Source organism: Myodes glareolus, chromosome 2 (assembly GCF_982192425.1).
Source record: "Myodes glareolus chromosome 2, mMyoGla1.1, whole genome shotgun sequence".
Lineage (NCBI taxonomy): Eukaryota > Metazoa > Chordata > Mammalia > Rodentia > Cricetidae > Myodes > Myodes glareolus.
In genome coordinates, this window is record NC_142027.1 from 96,989,561 (window position 1) to 97,008,341 (window position 18,781).

The 18,781-nt window shown below is 52.3% G+C and overlaps 2 protein-coding genes across 9 annotated transcripts in view; one reads left to right on the top strand and one right to left on the bottom strand.

Annotated features, from left to right (window-relative positions):
• Nucleotides 1–1,330: 1,330 nt before the first annotated feature.
• Nucleotides 1,331–6,152, top strand: Ccdc74b (coiled-coil domain containing 74B). The gene is made up of 8 exons (XM_048452467.3): nucleotides 1,331–1,646; nucleotides 2,452–2,496; nucleotides 3,461–3,520; nucleotides 4,174–4,339; nucleotides 5,167–5,350; nucleotides 5,432–5,511; nucleotides 5,586–5,642; nucleotides 5,776–6,152. The coding sequence occupies exons 1-8, from the start codon at nucleotides 1,388–1,390 to the stop codon at nucleotides 6,017–6,019; spliced, it is 1,095 nt and encodes a 364-aa protein (XP_048308424.3). The 5' UTR covers nucleotides 1,331–1,387; the 3' UTR covers nucleotides 6,020–6,152.
• Nucleotides 6,153–6,665: 513 nt separating this feature from the next.
• Nucleotides 6,666–18,781, bottom strand: part of Med15 (mediator complex subunit 15) — a 65,122-nt gene continuing 53,006 nt past the window's right edge. For 4 of the 8 annotated variants that reach the window (XM_048452343.3, XM_048452349.3, XM_048452342.3 and 1 more), the window contains 10 exons: nucleotides 16,545–16,664; nucleotides 10,853–10,980; nucleotides 10,613–10,740; nucleotides 10,316–10,450; nucleotides 10,180–10,243; nucleotides 9,305–9,371; nucleotides 8,813–8,973; nucleotides 8,559–8,725; nucleotides 8,197–8,295; nucleotides 6,666–7,707 (listed from right to left, as the gene is read on the bottom strand). In XM_048452343.3, coding sequence (XP_048308300.2) covers nucleotides 7,571–7,707; nucleotides 8,197–8,295; nucleotides 8,559–8,725; nucleotides 8,813–8,973; nucleotides 9,305–9,371; nucleotides 10,180–10,243; nucleotides 10,316–10,450; nucleotides 10,613–10,740; nucleotides 10,853–10,980; nucleotides 16,545–16,664 — 1,206 coding nt within the window. In that variant the 3' untranslated portion in view covers nucleotides 6,666–7,570. Of the gene's footprint in view, nucleotides 7,708–8,192; nucleotides 8,296–8,558; nucleotides 8,726–8,812; nucleotides 8,974–9,304; nucleotides 9,372–10,179; nucleotides 10,244–10,315; nucleotides 10,451–10,612; nucleotides 10,741–10,852; nucleotides 10,981–16,544; nucleotides 16,665–18,781 lie in introns of all 8 variants that reach the window. The other 4 variants (XM_048452345.3, XM_048452348.3, XM_048452344.3 and 1 more) reach the window with 2 other exon arrangements.

The following is an 18,781-nucleotide window of genomic DNA, read 5'->3' on the forward strand; positions in this document are numbered from 1 at the left end:
CTTGGAAATTTAGTTTCCAGGGGCTGGAAAGATGGCCTAGAGCACTGGCTGTTCAATTCCTGGCAACCACAGAAGTGGCTCACAGCCATCTATTATGAAATCTGGTACCCTCTTCTGGCGTGCAGGCGGAATACTATATATAATAAATCTTAAAAAAGAAAAGAAATTTTGTTTTGAAACCAGGCATGGTGGTGCTTGCCTTTAATCCCAGAATTCAGGAAGCAGAGGTGGATCTGAGTTCAAAGCCAACTTGGCCTACATAACTAGACTAATTCTCAGATGAATGAATGAATGAATGAATGAATGATCTCCAGGAAGCAAAGGCAGAACTCTGAGGTCGAGGCCAGTTTGTCCTACATAACTAGACTGTAGTTCAAACAAATAAACGGTTTTGGTTTCCAAGTGGCTAAGAGTGCTTGCTGTGAGGCTGGAAAGATGATCCAGCAGTTAGGAGAGCTTCCTGCCCTTGCAAAGAACCTGTAGCTCCAGCTCTAGGGGGTCACTGCCTCTTTGGCACATGCACACCAATAGTATGCATTCCTACAGACTCGGGCTTTCTTATTTCAGGTCCTGCTGACTGGGTTCTCTAGACAGAAAAGCAAATGCTACCTTCAAACAACTCTTCTTTTGGTTTTTTTTTTTTTTGTTGTTAAAGATTGTTTTTGTTTGTTTGTTTTGTTTTGTTTTGGAGACCAGGTCTCACTAGGTAGTAGCGCTGGCTGTCCTGGAACTCACTGTGTAGAGCAGGCTGACCTTGAACTCACAAAGATCCTCCTGCCTCTGCTTCCCAAGTGCTGGAATAAAAGGCTCTCTTGTTCTTTATACGTCTCTCTTGTACGGGTTTAGGCAGCTTCCTTCCTTCCTCCTTCTTCTTACACCCACAAAGATTCTATGAGTATTGAAGGATTTTTTTAAAACTATCGTTTAAAAGTAAGCTATTAAAGCGAAAGACTAAGACCAACTTTAAAAATCAGTGCTGTGGCACCAGCGGGCTATGATGGTGGCTCAGCAGGTATAGTGATCGCCACCCCAGTATGAGTTCCTAAATTCGTTCCCTAGCACCCACATGAGAAGTGGGGAGGGAAGGCGCACACCGGGGATCTTAGCACTGGGCGGCGAGGAGATGGGAGGATCCTGGGGCTCCCGGGCCTGCCCAGCTAGCAAGGACGACACAGCTTCGCTCAAATGCTAAAGCACGCACACTCACACACAAAACGCTGTAAAGGCGCACGTCTCTGGCGAGTTCCGGAGACTGGCGCGTTCCTCTGGACCGAACGCGGCCGCAGGCCCCGCCCCATGGCGCGCCCCGCCCTCTCCGGCGCGCCCGTTCCCACGGCGACCGGGCGCCAGGCTCCCGCAGCGGGTACTGAGTGGCGGCGGCGCCCTTATGAGCGGGGCAGGGGTGACGGCCGGGGCACGGCCCCTCAGCTCCGCGACCCCAGGCTCCCGGAGTGCGACCCGCCCACGCCCGCGCCCTCCTGTCGGCCTGCAGCACGCGGGGACGCAGCCGGCTCCGCTCGGGCTCAGCGAGGCACAGAAGCGGATCCTGGACCTGGAGAAGAGCCTGCAGTTCCTACAGCAGCAGCACTCGGAGACGCTGGTCAAACTCCACGAGGAGATCGAGCACCTTAAGCGGGAGAACAAGGGTGAGCCGCTGGGTGCTAGCCTGGCATTTACAACCCGAATGCCACGGCCATCAACTCTGAACAGTCTCCGGGTGCGGGGAAGGACGTGGGTGGCTTCTCTTTAGTAGGGCTTACCTACAGGGCTTAGTTAGTCCTCGTGTGGTCCTTTTGTGCCCACCAGCCTAGGCAAATGCTGATCCTTCTGTGAACTCTGCCCAGCGCAGAGTATGGCCCAGCTCCTTGTTTAAAACCGTTGCGGAAGTTAAACAGCAGAGCAAATGCGAGTAAATGGTCACCAGCTAAACACATACAGATCTTTGGCAGGGATTGCCTGGATACTGCCTTGCATCCCTTCCAGCCAGGGCACCCTACATGCACCCCATCCCCAAGGCTTAGCCTACTAAGAACTTCAGGCTTCTGTGTGGCATGACTGCTATTCACTCTGCCTCACACCTTAGCTAGGGCTGCTCAACTTCCTCGCATTCAGGGCCTGTGGCCTCAGTTTTCTCCCTCTTTCTGGTACTGTTTCTACCTGGAATGCCAAAGATTATTTCACTGGGCATCCTACTACATTAGAACTTCCTCTCTATGCTTTGACGGACCAGCCCCATGTCACATCCCACGAACCATTGCCAGGAGACCCTGGAAGGCCTGTCTTACTTCAGTAGTCCTGTTCCAGGCTGGCCTGGGGATGATGAGAGGCATTTCTGGCCTGAGATGCCTCAGGTAAAAGCTTGGTGGAGAAAGTTGGTGGGATCCATGTAAAGGGTCTGTTCTGAGTGGCTATAGATTTCAGGTGTGATAAGGCGTCTTTGCTTGCTTTCAGATCTCCACTACAAACTAATCATGAACGAGAAGCCTCAGAAAAAAGGTAGGACTCAGCTGTTTGCTGGGAACCACCACTCATGCCCATGTGTCAGCACCGAGCCCTGCATGCTAACTCAGGGGGACCAGTATGGGCCACTTGGACAGATGCCATTTTCCCCAGCCACAGCTGGTTTGCTGGCTCTCAGCACTAAAGGCATGAGGAGTGGGAACTGTGCAGTAGGAACAGTAGGGAGGCTGCTGAGCGAACTCCTGAAACTGGAGCAGCCCTGTGGCAGCCCCCATCCCCTGACCCTCATTACCCTGGTAGGTCAGTGGCTGCTGTGATGCCTGCCCCTGGATCCCTAGCCCGAGCCACTGATTCCTTACACTTGAGTGAGGTGTCTCTCAGCACACTCCCTTTGGGGACTCCTTCCTGCCATGTCCACAGCAACCATAGGGGCCTGAGAACTAGCCAGTATCCAGAGCACTTCCTCCTGCCCACGGTGGCTTGCTTTTCTTGTTGGTCCTCCAACATAGCACGCCCAAGGACACATCAGCTGAGTTCCTAGGTTCTCTCCCCTAGTAAACTTTCAGGTCATTTGGTAATCTGATTGTTAAAGATGTCTGCTTGGAAATAAATATCCCAGTCCTGGCATGCCCAGGCTTTCTCTTCATGAAGACATGCAGGGAACAGGAGGGCTCTTCAGCAGGGCTTCACCTGTTTTGAGCCCAGTGCAGCCCAAGCTGGTGGCCCTGGCAGGACGTAGAGGTGGAAGTAGAGGCCATGCTTGATCCAAGACCTACCTTAGGGCCTACTGCTTCTTTGGTCACAGGGACCTTTTCTTGGCAGCTGGCCTCTGCAGAAGCCTGGGGTGACTGCTCCTGTGGGGGCTCACCTAGGTGTATAACTACCATAAGGAGGTGTGGGACACAGCCCTGCCAGGTTTGGGGAGGCCCTGCTTGAGCACAAAGGTCCAGGTAGTGGGCAAAAGCAGGTTCTCTGGCTGAGCCCTGCGTCTTCCTCACAGGCAGTCTCTCTACATCCAGTCTTCAGTCCAACAAGTCTGCCTCCAACTCCACAGCATCCGGTGAGCCAGGGCCCCAAGCTGGACAGTCAGTGGGACATGCTGCCTAGAGATTTGAAAATCCTTCTCTTTGGCAAAGGGGGCAGCCCCAATATCCTATGTACAGAAACACCCAGTAAAAGGGTCTGTGGGGCAGGAGTCCTTGAGGGGAGGCTCCCTAGAAGGACGAAGCCTGGCTGTAGCAGGCCCACCCTTTGGGGTAGTGAGTAGCTATGTCATTAACAGAGGAACCCAAGTACCCAGTCTGTTTCCTTCTGGGAGAGTGGTCTGTGCTCCACCCATAGCCCCCAGCCCCTGCCCAGACAAAATACAGAGCCTCTTCTTACATTCACCTCCTATAGGAGGCTAGTCAGCTTCATAGCAGTAGTCCTGGGTGACCAGCGGGCCTTGGAAAATGAACGCACACAGGCCAGATCGCAGGCCTCTAGTTTCTTCTACCCCAAAACGGAAGCCAGCGTCCTCCACCGTGACTAACCTGGCACGTTCAGCAGGCGCTACCACAGGCTTCACCCTCCAAACTTTATTCCTTCCCTCTCTTCAGGACAGCGGAGGAAACTGATGCAGGGTCAGGGCTACTTGGGTCCATTGTTGATCCTAGAGAATGGGTCAGTGGCTTCTAAGGCCTTTTGTGATGGCCCTGTTGGTGTGCCCTGCAGCCAACTCTCAAGGCAAGACCAGGCCCCAGCCCAGCTCCTTCAAGAAGCAAGAGCTGAAGTCTGACGCCCTCCAAAAGACAGAGCTGGAAGAGCAGTCACTCAGCAGTGCTGCCCTGTTCCACAGCAGCAAGCTGGACAGAGCCTCTGGGGTGCAGGGACAGGCCAAGTAAGGCCTGCTTGCACCCGAGGACCAGGCCTGCACCCCATGGGCCCCAAGCTTACCCTTAATAGGTTTCCACCCTGGGACCAGCATCTCCACAGACCTGTGACTCCATTTTGATGACAGTAGGCTTCAGGGAGCAGGCAGCTGCCAGGTTGTTGTTCTACTGGCTACTACTTTCTTCTCTCCCCTGGGGGTCCTGCAGAGACCCCTGGTTGACCTCACCTACAGGGGACCAGTGGAAACCCCTAAATTGCTATTTTCTCAAAGAGACAGAAAGTGATTTGGCCTAATTAGTTTGCCAGGAGGGAGGGTGGAGTCCCCGGGGACAAGGGTCTTGATATGCAGACCTGGCTGTCCTGGAACTTACCCTGTAGGCCTTTCTCTGCCTCCCCCTCCTGTGTATGAGGATTACAGGTGTGAACCACCACACCTGGCTGTCAAGTCTGTTTTTACCAAGAACACTGAATGGGATTCCTGTGCCTGACAAGACTGGAACTGGCATCTGTCTGATCAGTCTGCCTTTGGGAGACATGGGTTAGCAGAGCAAGAGCCAACCCAGGGACCCCAGTTTTCTCAATAGTCAGGCTCTGCCTTCTCTGAAGCCCCAATTCCTGGAACTACTATGGGCAAGAAACATGTGGGGTGAGGTAACCTGGCAGCTAGCTAGTTGCCCCCTCAACAAGGCACAGACCTGGGTCACAGTTGGCTCCAGAGCACCCTGGCTAATGGCCAATGGAGCTGGGCCTCTTCCACACTGGCAGGCAGGGAGGCTGGGGGTGGGTGGCTAGACCATTCCCACAGGTCGCCTCTGTGCTGCTGTAATGTTTCAGAGACGAGGATGCAGAGGCTTCCGATTCAGGGGCCACGTTGGTGGGGGGCAGCCATGGCAGGCAAGGAACAGGGATGGCCCCCGTACTGAGCCTGCCCCCGTGCCTGCGCAAGCCCACCACAATGCAGCAGTGTGAGGTGGTCATCCGTCAGCTGTGGAACGCCAACCTCCTGCAGGCTCAGGAGGTGAGGCCCTGGGCAGGCATATGACCCTGCATGCCAGTGGCACAGGGCACTGTACCCACCATGCCTCTCCCTGCTTTTCAGCTACAGCACCTCAAGTCACTCCTGGAAGGGAACCAAAGGCCCAAAGCTGCAGCTGAGGAGGCTGGGCTGGGCTCTCCAAAGTGAGTGCCTTGTACCCGGCGCCCTGCCCCAGCCCAGAGGAGGTGTGGGCATCATGGCTAACTTTCTTTCCCAGGGACCAGGAGTCCATGCAGTTTCCCAAGGTCACCACCAAAGGCCTCTCTAAGAAGTGGTAAGTCCCAGGCACAGGAAGTGGGCGCCCCCAGGGACAGGAGGGCAGGCCCTGCTCCTAGCCCAGCCACTGGTTCAGGGTACCCTGAGGCAGCTGGCAGATGCCTGCCCTGACCATCCTTTCCTCCACCCAGCCTAATTCTGAGCCCAGTGCCCGTGACGGAGCGTTCCATCCTGCCTGCACTGAAACAAAGCCTGAAAACCAACTTTGCTGAGCGGCAGAAAAGGCTGCAAGTAGTGCAGAGCCGGCGGCTGCATCGCTCCGTGCTGCTGAGCCGGCGCCCTGGGGGCCGGCCACCCTCTTTTGATAGTGGTTCACATCAGCCCTACTTTTCAGCCACACGAAATTCCAAGACAGACAGAACCCATGATAGATAAAGTACTTGCTCTCAGAATTGAGGAATCTGTCTATTTTCTCTATTATTTTACTATTCCTGCATCCATGCAAAAACACATTACAAAATGTTACTCTCCTACTACCCATTGACTGAAAATAAAATTGTTTCTCCAAGTCCTAAGCTTCTTTCCTCACAACTCTCAGGTGCCTCCTAAGCCAAGTGTCCCTGCTGCTCTGGAAGTGCCTGCCCTATGTAGGCAGCCAGAACTGGCACATCCTAGGGGTGCTGAGCACCAGCAGTCTCACGGCATTCTGGGGCCAGCTGGCTTCCTTCCTTGACTGGCCTGCGGACTGCCTTCTAGGTACATGGGCATGACTGAGAACACTGTCCTGGCTGCCTGGACACCAGTCATGCTGGGCTCACCTGCTTGAGGGAAAACTGTCTTCTCCAGATCACACTCTACCCCAGGCCAGCAGCTGCCACCCGGAAGTGGCCAGCCTGCACCTACTCCTATCCAGCATCAGAGACCTCACCCCTCTACTACCCACCCTTGCATTAATCTCAGTAAACTAGACCAGGGCCTGAATCAGGAGGCGATGTCAGGAAGTAGATGAGGTCCAAGGTTCCTAAGTTGGACAGTACCCCTGCCAGTGGGCCCAAACTCACAAAAGGTAGACACAATAAACTCCTGACAAACACAGGAATAATAAATTTATTATAAGAATCATATAACAGAGTAGTGCACATATAAAAAGAGGAAATTTCTTTTCACCAGAGCGGTACCCATTACGGCCCAGCGTGGCAAGTGCCTTAGGGTAGCGTTCTGAAGGAAGCCCATGCTCCTGGTGGCGGTACAGAGAATAAGAAGACGGTGTTCTGAGGCTGTGGGTCCCAATGACAGTATCTGACCAGCCACTCATGTCTCATAGCACTGACAAAGGCCCTTCACCCAAGAGTGGCACAGGAATGTCAGGGGCAGCCCCCGCCCCAGCTGGTCCTTCTCACAGCACTGAGGAGATCCATGAAGCTGAGGTCCTGCTAGCAGCAGAGAACCTGCCGCCGCCGCTGCCTTACTGGCCTTTCCTTCAAACTGAAACCTGGGCCCTAGATTCAGAAGTATTCATAATGAGGTGTCCATGTACCTTATAAGGCACAACCTGAACCCCACACTGTGACTGGAGAGCTGTGTGTATAGTGAGAGTTTCCTATGTCCTTGACATTCTCCAGACACAAGTACAGTGTACTGTGACACAGAGACACTTAGATGGGACCTGAGTTCTCATGCTGCTGAGTGGACACGGAGCCCAGGAAGGCTGTAGAAAGCATGGCTGTAGGAAGTGTTGGGCCTGACTTCTGGAAGAAACCAATGAAAGGTCTTCCTGGGAACATCCCAGACCCTCATGCAGCCAGCTCCACAGCTCTCTGGTCAATACTGCACAAGCATGGGGAAACATCTGACAGTCCCGAGACAGAAGGAGAAGCAGGAAAGCTAGCCTAAGCCAGACCCTCTAGGAAGCCAACCCCCAGTAACATATGGTAGGTGGTGTGAACTCCACAGCAGGGACTGCTGCTGGTCCTCAAGTTCAGTTTGCTACGCAGCGGAGAGGCAGGCCTGGTGGATGCTCTGCGCCCAGGTGTTGAGCAGGGCTGTGACAGAGTGTTTGTCGGGAAGCTGCAGCAGCCTGGAGGTCATGCACCGGTGCACTGACTGCAGAAAGGGGTTGGCATCTGCAACATAGCAGCAATCATGAGTGCCGGGCCTGGCAAGGCAGCAGCCCCTGAGCCAGCTCTTGCGTCACTTCCGGGAAGGGGTACCATCCCTTAGGCTCCTGAGCTAAGAACTGGAATTTGTATGGAGCCCCAGACAGTCCCTGCTGTGTGCCAGCAGAGCCTTAGGAATTCCAAACAAGGGTCTCTCTTTGGAGCCCGATCACACAGACAGAGCTACATGAAGTGCTGCTGGTGGCCCTGGGTCACCTTGTAGAACTCCAAAGGAGTATCATGAACTTCACTGCTCTCCCCCACTTGACAGGTATCCTGAAACTGTTGGCAAGGGGCAAAGGACATAGTGGCCCTTCTTTCTCCAGGCAACTGCGGTCCAGCCTACCCTGCCTACTGGGGAGATGGGAGGTAGCTTTCTGCTGTATAGGGACCCTGGATCCCCAGCGACAATCCTGCCTGTCTTGGGTCTCCAGTGGTTTTTCTAGGTTCACCCACCATACTGCCACTGACGGTCAATCCACATTGGGCTCTGAGCAGGGTAGTCAGCAGGCACACTGAGCTCCAGAGGTGGCACACTAGGGAGGTCCTTGTCATCTGTAACAAAAACTGCACATGTGACCCAGCTGACAGCCTAGCGAGCACCAGTACAACCCTGCTCACCTCACCCCTGCTTCTGAGGAGAAGGATGAACGCACGGACTCAGGTGCTGGGGGATCTGGGGAGCTGGGACAGGGAATGAGAGGTGAGGCTAGAGCTGCAGTGTGGCAGGCCATGTGAGCATGTGTGTAGCTTGAAGGCCCTGGAGACTGGCCTGACATGGATGGCAAACCACCACACCCACTCCCCTGGACACTCACCCAGCTTGCAGATCAGGTGGACAGCGCCGTTGTTGCTACAGTGAGAAGGGTCCAAGTTCACCAGGAACTTGGGGTCCAACCTGGCCACTTCACCTTGCAGCACATTGGGGATGCTCTGCCGCTCGTCCTCCTCAAATTTGCGCTTCCGGGAACATACCACTGGGGACCTGGAGGAGGGGACTAAAGTGATTATGCAGATGCCACACAGCCTCTGGCCTGCTGCTTATCACCAGGCCCAACCTGGGTATACATACACAATAGGTGGGCCATGGATGGCCATCATGGCTGGCACGAATGTGCGGTACAGGGAATGGTTGAAGACAGGTGAACGGATGTTGGCCAGGACTGCATCTAGGAGTGGCTGGCACAGGTCCTGCTGTTTGGTTGGAAGAACTGGGGGTGGTGGGGGTGTGGGCTAGAGACAAAACAGAAAGGGTCAGTGGCCTGGGCTCAAAGCCTCATCATTTTGAGGAGTCTTCCAGACCCCAGGGTCCTCTACAGTCTCTACCAGACAGAGTGCAGACAATGGCAGCTGATTCTGAACACATTCCAGCCTGCAGCCTCATTCCCACCCCAGTGCCCGCATCCTCAGGGCAGGACCTGAACAGAACTAGCAAACGCAGGGGGCAGAAGGAAGGATTGGGCGCTGAGAGTGACTTCTGCCCTCCTCGCTCTCCTGGGTAGAATTTTCAGGTGAGGTCGGGTTCCTTGAGAGCCCTGACTTCTGACCCTTGGGCTCCACTCACCACCGCCATGTCATTCTTGAGTTTCTCCAGGGCAATCTCACACTTCTGCAAGGTCTTCAGGGGACACCTAAGGAGAGGACACATGATCTGATACTCTGCTGGGGGCTAGGTCAGGCAGCCTTGGGGCCTTAGCCACTGGGAGCCATCACAGGACTCCCAGCCCGCTAGCGTCTTCCAGAACAGACCCAGCAGGACTCAGGCTCATCCAGGCCAGCTCTTGCGCAATCTTGGCCCTGTGGCTTGAAGGGCTCTAACCTAAGAGGGCCTGGAGGGCTGCGTAGCTCCAGCAGGCCTCACCCAGCAGTGACTGCTCGAAAACTGGGAGAGTCCTCCTCAAGTCTGGCAGGGCTGTGACCCTCAGTCGGTGTGCAGACACACTCATGGACACCGTAGTCCTCAACACTGCATTAACTGTACCCTATGGATGGTGGGTACAGGCAGTGGAAGCCTGGCAGCCCAATGTCATCCACGAGCTTCTGATAGGCCTCATTTGGGTTCACCTTTACAATTAGTGCACACAGCTGCAGCTCGGCCCACAGCACACAGGGTGAGACACAGCAGTCTGCCAAAGGCCACCGGCATGTTAGGAAGACTCCATAGGCAGACTCAGCTGTCATGAGTAGCTGAAGGTGGGGCCACTACAAACCAGGACCTAGCATAGTGTCCCATGAACCAGGCTATGACAGCCATAGGAGGAAGTGTGAGGCCCACAAAGCCTTGGGCAGGGTTGAAGCTTCAGCACACACCTACTTGCTTCAGGAATGGTCCACAGAGCTGCTGAACCCTTTGTTAAGCCCACACGGTCACCAAGTCTTGGGGACTCTGTGAGCTGTGGTACAGCACAGTCCCCCCCAAAGTCCTAGAGCAGTGCTCACCGCTTAGAGGGGTCAGTGAGAATGTCCAGCAGGCTCTTCATCTTACTGAGGTCCTTTTTTCTGTCTAGGAAAGAAAGGGTACACTAAGAAACAGGCCCTGTATGTCCTGGCCCCGTCCTGGTATGGGCCAGCCTACCTTCATTCTTGTCGATCTTGTTGATCATGCGTCGCAGGGGCTCAATGTACTTGGACAACTGCTTCAGCTTGTCCAGATACTGTTGTTCTTCAGCCTGGCTGGAGCCAGCTGGGCTCATGACAGAGCTGGGGTTCACTGCAAAGGACAGGATGGATAAGATGGATGGTCACAACCTGTGGGCAGGTGTTACAACAGGTCTGAGGGTCCCATGAGACCTTTACACAATTTGAGACCTTGGGAGGGGAAGGGGTATTAGGCACTTTGTAGAGCTGTCCACCCAGCCCAGGCCCAACTTACCAGGGGTGTTTAAAGGTCCAGGGGAGGGGACGCTGAAGTTCTGTGGGGTGCGTGCTGTCACTGGGCTCTGAGAAGGCTGTGGTGAGGGGCTAGGCAGGAAGCTGCTGGGGGATGGGGCAGGGCCGGAGCTGCAGCCAAGTGAATAAAAGCAGGTCTGAGCCCAGAACACCATGCCACTCAACTCTGAGGTCAAAAGGGGTGAAGGGAGGATGGGGCACATGTGCACCCCCACCAGCCTACCTGACATTGGAGTTGGGCTGTGAGCCAGGTTGCGGGGAGGGCTGTGGAGGAGGGGGCATCGACTGTGGGGTCTGCACCTGCTGGCCCGGTGATGGTGAGGACAGCATGGTGAGGTTGCTTTGGCTGACCTGGAAGTGGAGAGACTTAGCCAGCTCCATGCTATACACACACCCTGCCCAAAGCACCCACTGGTCCAACCTCTTATCTTATACACCCTTTTTTTTTTCTTCAAGATGCTATACACCCAGGCACAAGCCCCACCTCTGGGTGCATACAGCACATGGTATCCAAGAGGGTGGAAGAAGGCCAGGTAAGCAGCCTGGCTCCTTGGAGGAGGCCCATGAGGATTTCAGTTTCTGGGCTGGCATAGCTGTGGTAATGACTTGTTTCTCAAGCATTTGTGTGTAAGGAGGGAGCCTAGAAAGGCCTTTTGCTCGGCCTAAGCTAGGGAACACTTCTCTGAGGATCAGTAAAGGTGGTGGTTCTTTGCTAGCCTATGGAGACAGTCTTCCTGTCTGACTCTAGCTCCAAGGACAAGGTCTTGCACCAAGTGGCTTTGTGACTTGTGCAGATGCTGCTGCCTCACCCCATCTAACTGGGGTGAGATGGATGGCCAAGGAGTCATATGCCTATCTGTAAGTGGTACTACACTGACTCCACAGCACCTCTGGCTAGCCTGGCAGAGCCCACCTGAAGGGATGAGTATCAGAGGCCTGGCTCTGCCCACAAAGTGGCTGCCCTTTGCTGTCAGTGCACATTCGGACAACAGACACAGGGCTGACTGCGCCACCGCTAGCACAGGGCCACTGACTTTATCTAACAACTCCAGGGACTGAAAGCACAGAACCAGGCAAAGGGAACAGGATGTACCTGCCCCCACTTTTCAGCAGAGAGGCGTAGGAAGGCCGTTCTAGATGGAGAGACAGCTGCCCATTGGTCTCTTGCTATCCTGGGACACCCTGGAGGCCATACCAACTCAAAAGGCCCCAAGCATCCAAGGAAGCACTTCTTATACCACAGTCGATCACTGTGCACAAGCATCCCCCACAGCCTGCTTCTTGTGGCTCACAGGCCAGCCAGTCTGTAAACCAAGTCAATCAGGTGCCTCTCCCAGCTTACTAGACACTGATGCCTAAGTGGGGCCATACCGCCACATCTTCCCACACCATCTCTGCCACATCATGGAGATTATTGGGCAAAGATTACTTCCTATGAGTAGGTTCTTAGCCTCTCAAATTGGGAATAGGCGCAGATCCAACAAGGAAAATGATACCTGCACTTCTCACTTGCTCACCCCATACTGGCCAGGCCAAGGACGACATGGGGCCTGGCATGGGAGCCAGCTTGGCCATCTGAGAACCGCTGACTAAGCTCTCAGACCCAAGTTTAGTTTCTAGAGACCTCCTGGAGTAGCTCACAACCATCTATAATTCCAGCTCGAGGACCCAATGCTGCCTTCTAGTTCTGTGGGCATTGCCCTCACATGCACAAACCCCACAGAGAAGCACACACAAAAATACAGAGTTAAAATCTCAAAGAAAAAATAAAAAGGCCCAGACAATGATGTCACTCTGACCAAGAAACCCCTGCACAGTGGGGAGCAGGAGAGCAAAGTCAGGCATCTGGCTGCTGGGCAGTCACATCAGTCTTCCTCTGAGCAGAGATTCACCCTGACTTAAGGAGGTCAGAGCTGAGCTGGGCAGACAACATGCAGGAATCGCTAGAGCATCCAGCACAGCTGTGATGCTAGATGCATTAGGAATCCATGGATACCAGGGCAGGCACATGTCACCCAGACCATAAAACCTGCTTGGAATCAACCCATGTCCTATCAAAGTCCGAGAACCACACAGTTCCAGGAAGACTACAAAGGGTACAAAAAAAGGCTGTAGTTCAAGTCCTGCCCTATTGGCTTGGGCTTCCATATATGTTCCCAAGAAAACCTGAAATCTCTTTCCTTTCTCTGTGCCAACTGCCTACCCACACTTGATACTGCTGCAGAGGCTATTCCTGGTAGCTGTTCCTTGGCTGGACTTTAAAGTCTAAAACTCAGGCATACTACATGGGACAGTTAGGCACCCTGAGGGTCACAGGATTGAACAGGGCTACAAAGTAGGAAATCTCACAGTTCATGTTCTACCTTAACACTCACACTTGGGCACAGGACACACACTTTGACACCCTCTGCCTTTGTTGATGACATAGCAGAGATCAAAGCAGCTGCCCCAAGACAAGAGGCAGTGGTCTAAGACATGAAGGAACAATAATCAGAGGAGCATAGGGAATAGAGAAGCCTCCAACATAGGTAAAACCTGCAGGGCCCAGCCAAAGGGTCATGCCTTTGGGGACAAGAGGGTCTCTTCCCTGTTGGGAAGCCTGGACATCAGTGTCATGATTCTCTTCCCCTAACATAGTCTAGAAACTTTCTCTTCAAGGCATCGAAGTCCAGGCTGCACCCAGCCTATGTACACATGAGACTCTTCCAGACCCACCTAAGCAACATGTGCTCCAGCAAATCTCACCAGTGTTTCACCAGGTCTGGGACTTCCAGGAGACCTAGTATGGGGTCAGCCTGGATTCTTTGGCTGCCCCAGGCCAGGACAGCTGGCAGACCCCAGAGGATGGGAGGCAGGGAAAGATTTCTAACAGGAAGGAAAACAAACCAAGGATACCCTTTTACCTCCATGATCTGGAAACTCTAGCCCCCTAGAACCTTCTAGGAGTCATTGTCAAATTGCTCAAGTCTTAGTCATCACAGATACCCCTGGTACAAAGGAGCAGCCCAAAAATCATCTCTAGCCAGAAGTGACCTAGCAAGGAGAAAAGATGTGGGGAAGAACCAGAGGGGCACTGCTGTTCTTGGGGCTTCTGCTATCAGGGAAGGGGCGGGCAATGGGACATGGGCACATTCTTAGCCCAGGCATGGGCACGTCACTGGAGCAAACAAAAGTCAGAGTGGCACCCGAGGAAGAGCTTCTGATAGACCCTTGTACACCATTTGTCACTTGCATGTTATAGGCAGGAACATGGCAACCAGCAAGGTGACTTGCCAGGCTCTGCAAACACGGGGCTTCAGCAATGGTGACAGTCTGCTAGGTAGATCATGTGGGAACTATATAGCACGATTGGGTCAGAAGGAAGAATCTTGGTAGACTGACAAAAAACAAAAACAAAAACAGGAGGCCCAGAGGAACCACAGCTGGGGATGGGGGTCAATTCAAAGGGCCGCAGAGAACCTTGAGACAGGCTGGCACTGTGATTCTGCTCCTTTCTGGATCCTATACCTGCCTAGCACTTAAAACTACCCTTGCTCCTGACCCAGTACTGAACATGAACATGGAGTCCCACTCCAGAGAACCAAGGAGCTCTTGTCATGGTCCGCTTGCTTACATTCACCATGTTTCACAGACAGGCAATGAGGATGCTGCTGTCCTGGCCCTGGTGATGACGGGAAGGAAGGGCTGAAATCAGACAGCTATACTGTATGGCGGAAGGCAGCCTGCAGCCTTTTCTCCACTGACTCTCTCTTAAATACTCTCCGGGCCTTTATCCCCTGAGAGGCAAGCAAAAATGAATGTGCTTGATAAAAATAAATAAATAAATAAAAATCAAACCAGCTGGGCCATGGTGGCACACACCTTTAATCCCAGCACTTGGGAGGCAGAGTCAGGAAGATCTCTGAGTTCGAGGCCAGCTACAGAGTGAGTTCCAGTACACAGAGAAACCCTGTCTCAAAATACCAGTAAAATAAAATAAAATAAAAAATCAAAGCAAAGCAAAGCACAACCTTGTCTTAGATGCTCTGGCCACATTGTACTGCTCCAGACTCCTACAACTGATGCATTTGTCTCCGGCACACTAGCCCATAGCTGCATGGACATGTCCCCACCTGCCAGCACCTCACGGGACAATCAATAACTCTGAGTGGACTTAAGCTAGTATCTACCAGTGATGGCTCAGTCAATCAAGCCACAGTGTTCTATGAAAGTGGCCCAAACTTTTTCAAGTACCTTTTATCTATTTTTATTTATTTTTCTCTCTTTCCTTTCCTTCAACAAACTTCCTTGCCTTCTGGGTGTAGGAAGCCCTATAGATCCTAAGAACCACGCAGTTCACAGTAGGAGACAGAGGCAGGATAAGGCCCAGGCCAGAACCTAGTCCAAGAGATGCACAGACAGGAGAGAGAGAGCAAAGCTATCAGAGCAGCAACAAAAGCAGGGCTAAGGGTTCCTAGGAGAGTCTACTGACAGGACTTGAGCCCTGATCCTCAACACGCTACCTCCTGCTCCTTCCCACTTGTAACAGGAGCTAAATGCTTGAACTGACCTGCCACAGTGAGAGCTAATGTGATTCTACACAAGAAGAACCTCGCTCAAAATCTGGCATACATCACACCCTTGAAATGTTGGGGACCTTTAGTTTCCACAGAGTCTTCTGTTACATCATCTATCTCCACAACTCCACAATGCACACTGAGCAAGAGCCTCTGCACCTCTAAAGGAAACTATACAACTGTTCCATGTCTGACGATGCAGTTCCTGCATGTGAGCCCTCAGGCAAGGCAGGAACTCCATCTGCTAGAATTATAGATACATTTTCCTTTGTAGGAAAGGGAATTCTAAAGTTCTTTCAAGTATCAGGTTTCCTACAATAAATTCACTCAAAAGAAAAGTCCTGTGATGAAGGCACATTCATGGCACTCTACTCTCATGATCTTCATGCAATGCCTGACACATGGAATGCCGTACACAACGGGACACACAGGTGGGGGTACGTGTGTATAGCCTATGTCCATGAAATCATCAAGTGCACAGAGTGCAGTCTACTAGGTTTCTATGTGGCAATGACTCCTCCCATCTAACTCTATAATATTCTGGACCAGCAAAACGTTTGCCCACGATGGCTGTCCACAGTGATCTGGACCACACAACTCAATGTCAGTGAGTGCTTAAAATGTGACCGGCACTATTGAGGATCTGGGTGCTTGGTGAAAACCTAACAGCCGCACATACTGCCACAGCACTGCACAGCAGAGCCCTAGGAAGCCATACTGTCTGTCTTCTTTTGAAATCACATCTCATGTAGCTCAGGCTGGCTTCAAACTCATGCCAAGAGTTCCAGAAATACCGCCAGACAGACTCAGTTGTATACATGTAGCTTGGTAATCAAACACAGGGCCTTGTGCATGCTAAGCAAGTCCTCTGCCAACTTGACTGCATCCCCAGCCCATGTCTTCTGTTTTACTTTACCATGAAAATAAAAGCAGTATGCCTATTGTAAAGAAAACACCCCTCAAGAGAATCAGCATGAGCTGAGCACGCTGGGACATGCCTGTAGTCCCAGTACTTGAAAGGCATAGGCAAAGGCAGGCAGATCTCTGAATTCGAGGTCAGAGTAGGTCCCAGGACAGCCAGGGCAACACAGAGGCATCTAGTAGGTAACTACACAGGCTCCCTGCCTGTCAGAGGCACCTAGTAGGCAACTACACAGGCTGCCTGTCTTGAAAGAAAGGAAGGAAGAAAGGAAGACCAGTAGAGCTTGGCCTCAAACCAAGTTTACCACTTGTTTCACTGCTCTGAAAGCCACCATGAAGGAAGTCACGGACAATGAAAGAAGGTGTACTTCATGAAGGGGCTCAGAGGAAGCCCAAGCTTCCTGGCTGAGCCCTATACGAAGCCCAATCCGTAAATACCTGTGCTGTGGGCTGTCCGCCCAAAGAGATGGAGCTTGACGGGCCAGCAGACATGGCGGAGGTGGGCGGGAACCGGGCTCTTACGTGCATCCCGCCTTGGACCAAGGCTTCAGCAATCATCTTTGAGGACAGAGGGACAACAGACAAGATAATTGCAACAAGAACTGCAGTGCATGGTTGGTGCGGGTGTGTGCAGCCTCATGGAGTGGGCCAGAGGTGAGACCCCTTCAAAGGACCCAGATGTATGGTGGTGCTCAAGGACACGGTCATGCACACACCTCTAAGCTCAGGGAAGCACCAGAAGTGGAGCGGTACCGAGAATGTAAGCAGATTTCTATTCTACTAGCCAGTCTGTGATGGTTGTCCTGGATACACCTTTGAACTGTAGGCAGCACAGTTCCTGGGGAGTCAGAGCCAGACTGCTCAGGTGGCAGTCTAGGGAGACCAAGTTTTTGGGATAAACTTGGAAAGAGGACGTGTCAGTCAGGCTTGCAAAGAGCAAAGTCAAAGTCACTGAAGCATAATCTTGCTCAGCACAGCATTCTCTTAGAAGTGCACCTGGAGCCCAATGCACACCGATCTCTCTGGCCTCCTGGGGATGCTGATTCTGGACTTGTGGAGGAATAAGGGAGGGGTGGCAGGAGAGCCTAGGGTTCTCCCACAGAGCTTCCTCACTAATTAATGATGAAGGGCTCTCCACAGGGACATAAAAACATCTGCAGAGCCAAGTCAGCAGCTTTAAGACCAACAGAGAACTTTCCTTGGGTCAACTTCTGTTTCTTAATTCACACAGCCAGCCAAAGGGAGGCTATCAATGTCGTGGCTTTGGAGCTGGCTGTCCTTACTCTGTGTTCTGAGGTACAGGCAGAGTCCAACCTAACTCCTGGAAAGCAAGGCCTACATGCACTCAACATGTCACAAACTAGAACAAAATAACACATTCTGGCACAGAAAGTAGGACCTTGCCACCAAAACAAAACAAAACAAAGCAAACCCAGTAGCAGATGTGAGAGTATCACTTCAGCATAGGAGTTAAGAGATAGCAGGAGCAATGTGGTGAGATCCCACTTCAAAAAACCAAACCATTTAATCCCAGGAAGCTCTAAGCTGAGCTACCAGAGCAGGATGGTATTGTAGATGATGCAGTCTGTGCACCAACGGAGCTAAAGACAAGGCTCCAGGCCAGGTCTAGGGGCCTGCAGCATCACACACAGTTCATGGTCACACAGGAGGTGCATGCTGCAAGCACCACAGAAGATCCCAAAGAGAACATCTTAAGAGCCAAGAAAGGTAGAACCCTCACCATTCCTGCAGTCAGCCAAACAAACCTGCTGGTCCTGATGGTGGCTGTCAAACCAGGGGTGCTGTCCCAAACAGCCCATTCCCCAACAGGTCACTGGCAGGCACAAAGGGGGCTAGATGTTCGAGGGCCCTCTGCCTACACTGGGGGAGGAGGAGATAAAGGGAATTGATTTCAGGGTTCTTGATAGGATGGGGAGATCACTTAGGGAGGTCCGTTCACAACCAGAGGCTGCAGTGCCATCTACAGCACTCCTTCCAAATGACAGGACATCCACTGTGATGTGAGAGATGCCAGCTTCTCTCCGGAAACAGGAAAAGCCACAGGAAGGAAGCATGATAGACCCTCTGGCTGGTTTTCTTTTTTAAATTTATTTATTTATTTTTAATATTTTAAAGATTTATTGTATGAGTTTTGTCTACATGTATATATGTGCACCATGTACATGCCTGGTACCTGCAGAGGTATGTCATTCCCTGAAACTGGAGTTACAGATGGTTGTGAGCCACCATGTGGGTGCTGGGAACTGAACCCATATCTTCAGGAGGAGCAACAAGTGTTCTTAACATCCAAGCTGTCTCTCCAACTCTATCTAGTTTACTTTTTAAGGTTTTTTTTTTAATAACCTGTGTATAAATATTTAGTCTGCATGTATGTCTGTGCAACCATGAACATGCAGTATCCTTGGAGGCCGGAAGTTAGTTATACATGGCTGTGAACTACCACATGGATCCTGGGAACAGAACCCAGGTCCTGAACACCAGGTCCTTAACAACAGTCAGTACTTTTAAGCACCATACAGTCTCTCCAGGCCCTAACCAGTTTTTCTTTCCTTTTTTCTTTTTCTTTCTTTCTTTTTTTTTTTTTTCAAGATAAGGTTTCTCTGTGTAACAGTCCTACCTGTCCTGGAACTCCCTCTGTAGACCAGGCTGGCCTC

What these genes read in the sequence shown, in the direction of transcription:
- Ccdc74b (XM_048452467.3), top strand. Translation starts at nt 1,388, where the DNA reads ATGAGCGGGGCAGGGGTGACGGCCGGGGCACGGCCCCTCAGCTCCGCG. An exon ending in CGAGAAGCCTCAGAAAAAAG is followed by an intron (nt 2,497 to 3,460) that starts GTAGGACTCAGC and finishes TCTTCCTCACAG; the next exon opens with GCAGTCTCTCTACATCCAGT. An exon ending in ACCTCCTGCAGGCTCAGGAG is followed by an intron (nt 5,351 to 5,431) that starts GTGAGGCCCTGG and finishes CCTGCTTTTCAG; the next exon opens with CTACAGCACCTCAAGTCACT.